This window comes from Pezoporus occidentalis, unplaced genomic scaffold (genome assembly GCF_034315485.1).
Source record: "Pezoporus occidentalis ecotype Australia unplaced genomic scaffold, CSIRO_AGI_Poc_V1 ctg27, whole genome shotgun sequence".
In the NCBI taxonomy this organism is placed as follows: domain Eukaryota; kingdom Metazoa; phylum Chordata; class Aves; order Psittaciformes; family Psittacidae; genus Pezoporus; species Pezoporus occidentalis.
In genome coordinates this window covers 10,518,706-10,532,415 of record NW_026914611.1, presented here as the reverse complement: position 1 = coordinate 10,532,415, position 13,710 = coordinate 10,518,706, and the positions used below count along the sequence as shown (strand labels likewise).

Sequence of the window (13,710 nt, the reverse complement as noted above, 5' to 3'; positions counted from 1 at the left end):
TGAAGATTTACAAGAGCACCTATGCATCAGCAATTCCGAGTTACACACTGTAACATTTTGAGAGGTTGAATTTTTCTTTAAAAAAAAAAAATTATATGTAAACTCTTGCAAACAATCCAGGTAATGATGTCCCATTACTTTAGTCTAATAAATAAGATATTAGCTACTCCTGAAGTAGCTTTAAGGCCTTTATACAATCGAAATTAAGATCAAACATGTTAAAATTCAGTTTACTGTAAAAAATATGGAGCTTTTGCAGGTTTGAAGTTAAAAGTAACAGTTAAGAACCAAAAATGCATGCAGTAAGCCTTTCCAGCCTAATTCCAAATCCTTAGGTGTTGGCAGTTCTGGCATGTCCATTGCCAGCAATGGGATGCACAATAAGGAAACTTCCTGGTGACAGGAGTTAGGTTAACCGGTATTAAGCTGTACCCAGGTGCCTCTACTGATAAATACACACAATTTAATAATCAGCATTCAGTAATGAAAACATGCATTCCAATAAAAAGTCAAACTTATCTTTTAATATCCTGACCCATATAAAATCACTTTAAGTTTACAATTGTTGGTTTTCTAGAATACACAATAATCAGGTGGATACATGACAGGAAGCCAATTCTCAGTGAAATTTGCACAATGAGTCCATCCAAGCAACTTCATTAGCTGAAGAAAAAAAAAAGCAAACATTAAAAACAATGAGAAACTCTAGGGTCTCACTCTTTCTAAAAATCAAGCACTGCACTGAAATCAACATCTTACTAAATACATCTATTATTAGAAAGCTAACAGGCTGGAGAACCGGTGATCTCCTACTTGCTCCTGAAAGGCAAAAACCATTTTATATGATCTACAGTCTTTCAACTCAACACACAAAAATTTTGTCCCAAGAGTTACACTAATTCCCATTATTTCTCTACCTATGTTCTACTAGCAATAATTGTGATTAATAGTAGTAAAAATAACAGTGGTTAAACAGCAACATAATGGGATTTTAAACATGCAGAAAATCTTTGGCTAAGTTGTCTCTGCTGTCCTTTACTCCCCAAAGCAGGTTTGAGAATGTAAATTGCTAAAAATGACAGTTACTCACAAAGTAGCTATTCCAGAAAAAGAAAGAAGAAATCACTATTAAAAATGGAGGCCAAGCCACTAAAGCCTGGATAAAGTTAAAATTTAAAGCTGTATTTAGTGAGTTCTACAGTGTACCAAAAATTCAGAAAGACCTGTATCTTACTTTAAAAAGCTTACGTAGCATGAGTACAATGCATTCCTTTACCAAATACCTTACCTGGATGCAGTTTTTCAAGTTGTCCTTCGTTGGCTTCTCTTCCGCAAGCTTTGTGGCAAACTTGAGACCTCTCCCATACATTTTATTTACCAATGCATGCTTATAGGCAAAAGTCAAAACCTACAATGTGAAAACAAAAATAAATCAGATACTTCAATATTTTAATCTTACCAGGCTTAACAAGTAATAGCAGATTCTGTTCAGGTAGCAGAAGTGATTTAAACAAAGTACAATACTTACACAAGATAGTTTGCATTTCTTTTTTTTCAGTAAAACGAACAATTCACAGGAGTAATTATAAACATGAACTTTCTAGAGACTATTTCTGACTTCATGAACATATTTGACTTCAGAACATCTTATGTAACACAGATGTCCCTATTCTAATTCTTTATTCATTACATTTCTACCTTCTTTGGATTTTCATTCTCTAGATGCAATTGTATGGTATGAAAGAAAAAAAAATAAATATCAAGAACCAGGCAGGTATATCTTTGACCCACAGAAACAGACCCAGCTGAGAAGTTGGATTCCTAGTAAGTCACAAACTTACTGTAGAAACAAGTATGAACATACATAGTGAATGATACACACACACACACAGAGAGAAATGCACATAATTATAAACAAGCAATGAAAACAAGTAAGCATGGAGACAAGCCTCAAGTCTGGGGTCAGCTCCTCGCTACTGGTAATTTATTAAGAAGATATTATAAAAAGCTTCCTTTTGATAACATTAATTCTAGAGACAGCTTACAGTATTCATCAATACTATAATTAACACGTGCAAATAAATGTATCTATTTAAGACCTAATGTAAAATAAATCAGGTTCTTAACACCCAAGCATTGACAGTGTTCAGGGTGTTGCAAGGTAGTTCATACCACTTCACCAGTCACAGCACTAAGAATTAGTGCAATCAAGACATGGTTTCATATATTCCCTTTGGAACACTATCAATGTTCCACTGTCCGAAACCAGGACAAACACTCATAGTAAATAAAGGGTTTCTTTTTTTTTTACTGAAGAGCGACATACCAGTAAAGTTGGTTAACATGGTGGTCTTTCTGTTGCTGGCAAAGTTTATGAAATCTCGTATTAGTTCGTTATTCATTTCCCCTCACTCTTTATATCATTTCAAACAAAAGTTACATTTTCCCAATGCCCACTTAAAATATCCCTTTAAGAAAAGCTAACAAACACGCTTCAAGGATGTTCAGAAATAAGTATTTTGCAGTAAAGCAAAGAAAAAAAAATAACTATCATAAGAACCTAAACCATAAAGGAATCTGAGATCTGAATCCCGCAAGGACTGAAGAACCTGCCTAATTTTATCCGCCTGAACACTGCCACTGAATGTCAATCACACGCACAAGGCTTTGCAGGATCAAATGGAGCTAACAAAAAAACAAAACAAAACCAGAAATAATTTACTAATTATCAAGCAAATAAAGATGTAATTCTGAAGCTCTAAAGTATATGCCAAGCACTTTGAGTTGCTCATTCTTATGTCTTCAAGTACTTTTTTTCTTGTGTTGAGGTGTTCATACTTAAGGTGTCATAGCTTAAAACACACACATATGCGACAATGAGTATACAGCACCATTCACATAGAGATTTTCCAAATACTGCTATTGGAAAAATACTTTGCATGCTGCATTCTCCATCCAATTATTTTGGATATTTTCTTAAAGCAAAACACATTAGCAAACACTTTTGAATAACTGCTCAGTGGATCCATAAGCAGCTTTAGTTTGTTAAACTAAGCTTATAAAGAAAACATTAATTCCCTTCTATAAAAGATGATAGAACCACAAAACAAAAACATAACAAATAAAAAGTAAAATGAAAAATGCATCTGAGCTCTCAGCAAATATAACATATTGGAGGCTATCCAGAAATAATGTCACTGCTCTATTAAGAAATCTCTTACCTGACCCTGTAAGTTTTGAATGGTTATTGAACATCAGTGATAAAGGCAGGAGGAAAGCCACTTGACAGCATTTCTTTCGTAACAGGGCTTCCTAGAGTTTTTGTGGCAAGAAAACAAAGCATTTTACGAAACACCCTTGCTCTGGCCGAATAAAAGTTTGGGTATTTCTAAATGAGAGAAAAGTTCTCTGCTGGACCAAAAGTTTGAAAACAATGCTCCAAAAGCACTTGATAAAAAGACAGTAATTTCTGTTTTAGTGCTTGGAAAAAAAAAAAAAAACAACCCAATCCACTGCATACAAGTAAAAATACTAAAGGTTCATTAGCACTTTAGAAGTTAAGAATAATGCATGAGATTCTTAATATCAGAATAGGTTTACAAACAAAATATGTGAGGTAAGAAATAATGCTTTATATCTTATACACATATTGGTCAAATTAAGCCTTAAATTAAAATATTGCAAGCTTTAAAAGATCACAGAAGTGAAGACTGTAATTCCTTGATACATGTAAACAAAATGTAAACTGGAGTGCTATTAAGATGTAACCAAGAAAACAGCTGCTATTTGAATGTATAATAACAGCAAGTAAAACAGTCTGCAGTATCTAAAAGCAGTTGCTAGATGAAAGAACAGGAATGAATTCTAAGTATTTGGTGTTATTTCATAATTTCAATAAATATAATTAAGACTAGCTTTTACAGGACAAGTGATATGGCCCAGAAATTGGCCAGAGCGATAAACAAAGGGTTGTAAGAAAAGGCAATGCATACTTAGAGGATACTGGTAAGGTGGTGGGAATCACTGATGGATATTTTATTGCCCAAGGCAATGGTCTGCAGTGCTAAGTGTGTGAAGAGCCAGACCCATGGAAGAGGTTGGATGTCCATGTCCTACATAGCTGCTTAACTTGCCATTGGCTACAGAAAGATGCATAGTTAGGTCAGTAAAATGCTGAAACCATTTGTCCTCAGACATTTGCCATTTGCAGGGCCAAAGTATTCAGAAGCCTGAAACCACTTTTTGAATCCAGCAACACTAAACTATCTAATTAAACTTTTCTAGTATCCCAATACTGTTACCTATTGAGAAGAAAAAAAGACTTGAAATAATAAAGTAACTGATTATACAATAGTTGATCAAAATATATCTACATTTATAAATAATTAAAATACTAGTAACAGGAAATTATTTTTTTCAGGTTTAATACATTTATGATAATAAACTAAGGTTTCTCAGCTACAGTTGTTGGCTTCTCTCTGCTCTATCAACTAGACTACTATAAATAAAAGCAATATTCATATAAAAAAGTTGACTCATCATATTTTCAAGAGAGGGAGAGGAGTTAAGGAAATCAAGTATTCAACAAAATTCTGGCAGTGACTGAATACAATCAGCTGGAAAAGACAGCTGCATCTGACAGTGCAAACAGCAACATGGAAAACAATCCAGCCAAAGATGTTTAATAGACAAGATAGAAAGGTTCAGGCCTTTCATTTGTTTTTTAAACGTAGTTTTAGATGTGACTTTTTGCTTTTCAGTTAATTTAAAGGTTGAAGGGCATTAAATTCTACAGATGAGACATTCCCAGTAACAAACAGGCAATATCCTACTACTCTCCTGCAGCAGTTACGTTTAAGCCTGGGGATTTGGGCCTACAAATTTTAAAGCTATGTTCCGGGTATAAGAAAAATTGCACATCTTATGTTCCATTACTAAAACCCCTAAAGCACTATCACAAATGTGTCAGCATAATCAGACAAATACTTGCTGCATAAAGCTGTCTCAAGTGGAGTTTATCTGAACCACTTTAGTGTATGCAGGAGACATAAATGTTTTCTTTCATGTTTCACTCAAAATAAATCTTCAGAGACAAGTGATCTAATTAGAATAGCTGAAAATGGGAACAAATGCAATCACTATCAAAGGTCAGCACCAGCTTTCCTACATGCCTGCTGCAGTATGGGGACAAGCATGATATTTCAATGGAAAACTGACAATTCAAAAGAACTAACAAATGCCCTGTGGCAACACAGGTACTACGTCTGCAGAAGAGAGGTGAAACAAGTGATAGTACTTGTTTTACTAGATGGTGGGCAGAAATGCACAGAGAAGTGATGAAGTTCCTGATTCATCTTTGAAAACAACATAGAAGAAAACATGGTCTCTGTCTTCAAAAATTTACTTCACCTTTTAATTACTGACATCTGGATGATCTGAGACTTACAGAAAACTTAGAGGTAAAAAAACTTGATGTTTCTGTCTAAAGCCATATATACTTGAATGATCAGTGCAGTATTCAAGTGCCTTATTTCCATCTTTTCTCAACCAGTTGCTCCATCTTTCAAGTGCCAATGCCACAAAACCATGTTCATATACAGGAAGACCTCCACATTTTTGCTTCCAACATCATGCTTTAGAATAAGTTGTCTGCCTCTTCAGGACTCATTTGAAGGACATTCACACGAGGTCTATCCCAGATCCTGCATCATTACTCCACTCTACCCTTCCTCCTTCCAAATCTCTTCTATTCCCCCAAAAGGCAAGTGAGTCATGGAAGGTTAGGTGATAAAGCCATGTCACAACACTTCATTTTATCAGTCCAGACTAAGTCAGTCCAGAGTGGCATCACAAAAAGGCTGTTAAAGCCATAATTTATTTCCTACCAAGGTGAATTTTGCCAAGCACAACCAAGTCAGCTGGACTGAGAAACTTTTACCCTTACCCTAGCAAAAATACTCATTTCTTAGACAGAATCTGTTTTGAAGCCTTAAACATTACATTGTTCATTAAACTTCCCATCTCAAAGGAAGCAAACTACATGAACAGTCTGGTTTCCCTTAAATGGGGGAATTCCAAATTTTCCTCTAACAGTCCGTGAAATAAAGTTACTTGCACTAAGCTATTCAATTTGTTTTTAAAATAGCAAAATACTCCAGAAATACAACAGCATATTGCATGTAACACCAAGGTGAAGGTTTATACGACTGTTTCTTCCAAAAAGACAGAAGAAGCTGCAAAGGAAGATGACCAATGGCCACTGCAGATATTTAAAACATCCCACTAGACCATCATGTAGGGCAGAAAACATTTCTATCATCATTACAGCCAACTCCTAAGAAAACTACTAGATGGACATGACATCTATTAGTAAAGGAAATGAAAAAATATGAATAGCAGCAAGCGTGAAACTTCTAGGAAGCAATGAAGGAAAAATGAAAGTTTTTTTCCCCACAAATCTGCTATCAGCAAAAAATCATTACAGTGCTCTATCACCTCCTTTCAAAGCAAAATTCTCAAAGCCATTACGGCCCAAGCCACATGATTCTCACTCATCCCTTTCAAAGAGTTTCCAGAAGAAGAAAACCTCAAAGTATAAAAATGAAAAACTAAAGTCTCAGGGATATTTTAGCTGTTGTGCAGGGATATTTTAGCTGTTGCTGAGCAGTGCTTGCACAGAGTGAAGGCCTTTTCTGCTCCTCACTCCGCTAGTGAACAGGCTAGGGCTGCACAAATTGTTGGGAAGGGATGCACCCAGCACCAAAGGGATATTCCATGAGACATCATGTTCAGCAATAAAAGAAATGTGGAAGGAGGAAGAGGGGATGTTCAGAGTTAAGGTAGAGCTACTTCCAAGGAACTGTTACATGTGGTGGACCCTGCTGTCCTGGAGATAGCTGAACTTCTGCCTGCCAATGGGAAGTCGTGAATGAACTCCCTGCTTTTGCTTTGCTTGTGCATGCAGGTTTTACTTTACCTATTACATTGAGACAACTCATGGGTTGAGATAAAGACAGTTTTATGTTTCCAGTTCTCCTTCCTGCTGCAGGGGAGAGAGAAAGTGACTGTGTAGGGCTCATGACAGTCAACCATTTTATATTTCAATTTGACTAGTAAAACCAAGAGGAAAAAGCAGGCAAACATACTGCGTAAACAGGATGGAAGTTATACCCATGTGAAATACTATAAAGACCTAAAAAGTTTTGTAGTCTTTTCAGTACCAATTCAATTACATGGAGACATCAATTTTCAGAGAAAAAAAACGAATACGCACTTAGACAAATCCATGGTTAAGGCAACCAAAGAGACAGGTTCAATCCCTGACCTGTGCAATTCAAATCAGTTACTCATTCCAGCCCCAGAGCCCACAGCTTAGGAGTGCCAGGAACCAATATCAGTCTTAGAAGAAAAACAACCTGTAACAAAGTGATAAACTTCCAACAAGATGTCTATGTTGGCTGTTTTTTCCACTGAAATGATCCTTGTGAGTTTAAAAAAAAAACCAAAAAAAAAAACCAAAAAAAAAAAAACAAACCAGAGGGTCACTATAGTGGAACACAGTACTGCAGTACTGTATTTACAAACAGAGAGCAAGAAAATCATGTGCCTGATGACATGATTAAAGCACAAAATCTGCTACCACATGATATTATAATTGGGCAAAGATTAGAAGAGATATGCTGAGAAGATGTAGGTGTACAAGAAAATATACATTAAAAGAAGTGAGGGTAACTACCATCAACTTTTTTGTTCAAGCCTCCAGCTAAAGCACAAGTTCTTACTGGGAAGATTATTTACTGCCAAGGAAATGAAGCATTTTTTTTTAATTTCAAATTTCTTTGTTTGTAACTATATGAAGTGCTTTGGCAATTTAACTGATTTATAAACAAACATACTGGTCACTTCACCTTCAACCAAAACAGACCCATATGTTAGAGTTAAGTACAGAAACTAATTAATTCTCAATAATTCAACAGTTAAATGTAAAAAGTAATAAACTCTGTAAATTAAAAGCTACATAACTAATCACATACAATGGATTGTTTTATTCTTCTGGAATAGCTGTCCTGAATGAAGCAGACAAAAATTTAAAATCTCAGTATTAGGAACCCTGAAATGACAGGGAAATCTGTACTAATAAATATGTAAGTGTATTTTTTTTCCAAGGGTTTCTCCTTTACCTCTACAAACATTACTGACAGCAAAACATAAAACTTCTCTTGTCCATAGTGTAGAAGAGGCTACAGAATGCAGGACTGAACAGAGCAGGGCTGCTGCACACTTCTGTGTGTGTACAGCTAGAACAGCGCAGGGGTTAATCAAAAATATTCCCTGAAAGGTACAGAAAGAAGCAATTCAACAAAGCAAGTAGCATTTTCATGGAAGTCTGGTACTTTTCTACACCCTTCCCTTAACCTCTACGTTCACATGCATGGGGATGGGCTTACCATGGATTTGACAGGTTTGGCAAAACCTCTGTGGAAAAAGGTCAGTAAGGAAACACAATATACGGGACAGCATGAAAAAGTACAAGGGAGGAATGTATGAGGCTGTGCACACAAAGGCGGTGCATAATTCCAGAAGAAGCCATCGAAAAACCCAACATGCAAAATCCAAAAATCCTGCTTTGCTCTCTTACCTTGCTGTCAAAAAGATCAGTCCATTTTGTTGTTTCCCAGAATGTCTCTGTCAAAGCTTCAGAGCAGCTCTCATGATCCTCATCTTTGCCTTCTGCATCACTGGAAGCAGCCCCTTCTTGGGCCTGCAGATGAAGAAGCTGGTCAGCCAGCGCACTTCCTTTTCGACAAAGTGCATCCACTAAAGTAGTCTTCTGTTTTTCCATTTCACTAGAGGAAAACAGTACGTAAAATATTAGGTCTTTTTGCAGATACCTCATTAAGAACAGAATCAGTGCTGTAGTGAGCTTAAGCTAAAATGTCTGCAGCAGTTAGTACACATAAAATGAAAATCAGCACAAAAAAAAAATTAAAGCACAGCTACTTAAATAAACTAACTGTAAAAAAATTAGAGACACTATGCATTAAACAAGCTCAATCATTCTTCTAAGTCTGAAATGCCTTTGATGAGGCAAGGGCAACTCGGGATTCTAAAACTGAGTAAGCCAGCATCTAGAAATACAACTTTAGAGTTCCTGGCATTATAAACAGAGAGTCAAATCCACCACTAACATAAACAGATACAAGTCTGTCAACTTCAAAGGAATTGCACCCATCTAAAGTACCACTGAATTCAGTGTTCAATTTCAGATGTTAGCTTCAACCACATGACCTAATGGGTCAACTTACCAAGAAATGGTATCAGAATGAAGTTTACTGTATCTGAGCTTTCCTTTTATATCAGCAATTCTAGAATTACACACAAATACTCAGCATAGATAGAACCTAGTTTTAGAACTGAAACCTGGTATTTTATCTAAAATAACAAGTAAGCGTCTCCCATATTAAGGGCCTAATTTTCAGATCTGTTGCTCTATTTGTGACTAAACCAGCATCACATCACGTGCTTGAAATACATTGGTTATTCTCCAGACTAAGGTGACTGTCGAAATACTGTCTTCCTAAGTATATATACTGGTAATTCACAGGAACAATCTAAGCCTGAACAACGGGCCTCAAAAATACTCTGAAGTATAGTTGCCATGCTTTTCACAAATGAAAGCGGTCACTTCTTAGACTGCTGTCAATTTTTTTTTCAAATACAGATCCAAAAGGTTGCAAGGTATTATGAAAAGGCAGGTAGCATTCAAAACACATACCTCTAGATTGATGTTCTAGTGGTCCCTGGGATCTGAGATTAATCTTGATACAAAGTAGCTTAAACTTGTATCAGCCTTGATCTTTACACAAAACTGCATTTTCCTCACACATTTAAATCCTGAAAGCACGCTTGTTTATTTACTATTTCTAAGTAAAAATGTGCAGGTTTCAGTGTTCCTGCATTCTAGAGATATAAAAGAACAAAATAATTTTGCAGTCAAATTTGAAATTACCTGAACCCCTAAAAATAGCACAAGTTATTCAACAAAGTTATAGTAATTCCATTTCTTATAAGCAGAGACGAAGTACATAAATTACAGAAATAGGATGCAAGAAAATTATTTACTGGGTAGGTACTTTTTTATAGTAGTTGCGTCAGGCCTGGGATCGGTCTTCATGGCAAAATATATTGCTAATGCTGTCTGATCAATATGAGAAATTACAGTATTTGCAGCTTCAACAATTTCATCAAGTCTTTTCATTCGTTCCTAGAAGAAGGATAAGAAAGATATTTAGCACTATGAAATCATGGTCCTAATTTTTGAAGACAGTGACAGATGGTGGATTTAGCTGTGTCATTTCAAGGGGTTACTGTCCCCTCAGGTGACTGTGCAATTCTGCTAGAAGAAATTACCAAACCAGTATAGGAGTAGAATGGGATGTGTGGTTGTCTCTGTAACCACCATTTAGAATAATATTGTTACAGCTGAAACCAGTAAGAAAACTTACAATGTGTCTAATTTAACAAGGAGTAAATGATAAGCAAACATATTAGGTAGGCATACTCTACTTCATTTTGCTCTGGGATTAAGTAAATCCCACAGTTAGGGAGGCAGCTGTCAATCTAATTAGGAACTTCTGCTTTATAGTATTGACTATAGCTTTGGTGGTCACTTCAAGACCAAATACGTAGGAAGAAAGATTCATTTGTTTAGGCTACACAGAAGTATTGAGACAAGCAAGTTTAAAATGTATTAAATGACCTTTTCAGAATCCAGCTGATGAAGTCTTGCAACGTACAATGGAAGATGATTAGGAAATGCTTCTTTCAACTCATTATACATGTCAGTGGTATCCAGTCTAGAAGAGAGGAGGACATAGCATGAAAGCACAGATTCTGGCTATTTTTTTGTACAGCTGCTTCAAGCTTGCGTAGTCATGACAGCAGACATACTTGGTCATCCACTGTATTTTTAGATCTCTTAAAGCTTCAGCAAATTCTTCTTTTACATCTTTTTCTTTTTCCTGCTCTCTTTCTTTGTCTTTGCTGCCATTTTTACTTTTTGATGGTGATGGTATCAGATGATAGTGAACAGTAAGGACATCCTGTGGGTAGGAAGGGACACATACTGAGAGGGATAAAGTACATTTTTTTTTTCCTGATGCTATATAAAAGTTAAATCATAGCAAGCAACTACTCTGAGCAATGCATACACTGAGTAAGGATTCTGAAAAGATACTAGTCATTAAAAATTCAGGAACTGCTTTAAGTTTTTATTTTAAGCAATGCATGGATGTAAATATTAAAATAGCACACTGAGTGTAGAGACAAGAAAGCCAAAAATTAAGCACATTGTTGTGTTTAGATGATTTTACATGATACTAGTTAGAGAATCAGAAGGGTGTGGGGGTTGTTTGTTTGTTTATAAAAAAGCAAGTAACTTGGTTAAAAGGCAAAATCTTTTAAGGCAAAAAAAAATAATCAGAGATTCTATCCTACAAATCTGGCAACAATCAAATTAATAAAGATAAATTAATTCTAAAAAATAATACCCCAATAGGATAAAAAAAAGCATGAGTCATGCCATGCTCAGGTATTTACTGAGACAGTATTTTTTCCATGTGCCTCCTGAACTAGCTGAAGCATCCACAGTTAACTATTTTCCAGTTTGCTGCTACGGACTTTACAGTTTTACCTGGGTCTGTGCTCAAATTAAGTAGACGTAACAGCAAGACATTTTTAAAACCCTATATGCTAGCATAGGAGTAGTCTGACTTCATGCTACACTAGTCAAGGATTACCATGAGAAAGTCAGCTACTGGTATTTAAAAGGAAAATCCTAACTATCTTAGACCATGCTCTTCAGTCCATTTCCCAAAATGGTTTACATATAAATTGGCAAATAAACCAGCATTAGATTTCAGTCATTGCTTCTAAGACATTGCAATTGCTGGGAGAAGCTATTTTATTGGGTTTGGTTTTAATGTTGAAATTTTTAAAAGAGCAAGAGAGGACACATGTCCCATTATTTTACAAACAGGATATTTGACAGAGCAGATCAATTTAAAACCTCTACATACTGTTACTCCGCTGCAACACTGTGCACAATACTGTGCTGCATGCCCAATTGCCACAGCAATTTAATTATTTATGCCAATTATTCAAAAACATATTTGTGGGAATGTTTCCCATACACCAGGTCGGTGTTGCATAATGAAATAAAACCTTTTGCACAAGATGGAGTTATTTCAGATTATTTAAATAGCGAGTAAAAAGTGACTGTTAGAAATTGCTATGTAAACCTTGAAATAATGGACTTCAATACTACACTTCTGAAACTATTCAAGAACATTGACACAGAACAATTTTATTTGAACTTAAGAGTTTAGCAGACCAACAGCTCACTCCAGGTTACTGAATACTGGTAGCAGAAAAGCGACATCAATATTCCCTTAAACAATTTTTCCAGCTACTTAACATGCAATTGCTGATGAACCACAAAATTCATGTTTACTTTTTTTTTTTTAAACCCAGTTTAGATCACTAATCTTCATCAAAACATAACTTTCACAAGAACTGTCCTGTACATAATGGTTCTAAAGCACAAAGTGGATGACCAGGCAGTGAACCTAAGACTTCAGCAAGACCTAGGCCAGAGCATGACAAAAAGGGTTCTGGAAGCAAGCACATGTAGCGGAGGATACAAAGTCACGTATGGAGCTGTCTAAGGTAATTAGTATGCTAGAAAGCAACAATGCAGTTCATTAAAGCAAGCCAAGCATTTTAAGATGCCTAAAAAAGTTAGTTCAGCACAAAAATTTGAATCAGTAGTATGCAGTGCTTTTTTAAAAGATGTCCCCTCTACTGATATTAATACTTTCCAAAGAAAGAAACCTGCTTTCCTAGAAATATTCTTCTAATATTTCAGGATTTCATTCTTGAAAGTCCTCTTTGATCTTACTTGGCAAGATGTTTGGAGTTAGGCACCTGAACAGTCTCTGCATTCTCAAGCCTTCTCTGTATGACAAGGCTACCATTCTGGTTTAAGTTTCAAGCGTAATCAGATTAATAAAATCCCAGTTATGTGGATGAACACTTTCATTTAAGAGACTAATTCTATGTAAATAAACCATCAGCAGTAAAATGCCATCTCCCCATTCTCTCAGCTAGGTGTTTTCGGTCTCATGAGATTCTGCAAGCATTACAAGCTATGATCATTGAAAGGAAAACAATGCACTTCACATCTAGGCACCCTCCTTCTGAAAAAGAGGTTATAGAAAAAGAGGTGCATTCTCCTCTACAGACATCAAACTTGCTTCATGGGATAAATAAGGTTTAAGTGCTTATCACATTTAACTAAACTATCACAAGACTGTAAGATGGACTGACATCATCTTTCTTTTCTCTGTTCTGTCTGTAAACACTAGCATCATTTATAGAACTTGGCAACCCCTAGATACTAGAAGATCCCAGAATGACACTGTCATAGCCATTACAGAAACATTAATCATTAGAGATAAAGGAGAAGGCAGTTCTTCACAATTCACAGCTTTAATCTGTTTTCTTATTCAAATTTCACTATAATTGTTCCACAGCAACAGAATTGCTGGTGTACAGGATTTAATTTTATATATACCTATAAAGAGATATAGGGCTATAGCCAAAGGAAGGCCATGAGTGAGCATATTATCTGTTGAAAATATTACTTTAAGG

The 13,710-nt window shown here is 35.8% G+C and overlaps 1 protein-coding gene across 5 annotated transcripts in view; it reads right to left on the bottom strand.

Moving 5' to 3' along the window:
* Positions 1-502: 502 nt before the first annotated feature.
* TPP2 (tripeptidyl peptidase 2) overlaps positions 503-13,710 on the bottom strand; it is a 52,686-nt gene continuing 39,478 nt past the window's right edge. For 2 of the 5 annotated variants that reach the window (XM_062624702.1, XM_062624704.1), the window contains 6 exons: positions 10,951-11,102; positions 10,760-10,856; positions 10,134-10,264; positions 8,639-8,846; positions 1,289-1,408; positions 503-663 (listed from right to left, as the gene is read on the bottom strand). In XM_062624702.1, the coding sequence (XP_062480686.1) occupies positions 574-663; positions 1,289-1,408; positions 8,639-8,846; positions 10,134-10,264; positions 10,760-10,856; positions 10,951-11,102 (798 nt within the window). In that variant the 3' untranslated portion in view covers positions 503-573. Of the gene's footprint in view, positions 664-1,288; positions 1,409-2,431; positions 3,313-8,638; positions 8,847-10,122; positions 10,265-10,759; positions 10,857-10,950; positions 11,103-13,710 lie in introns of those variants that run through there. The other 3 variants (XM_062624701.1, XM_062624703.1, XM_062624705.1) reach the window with 2 other exon arrangements.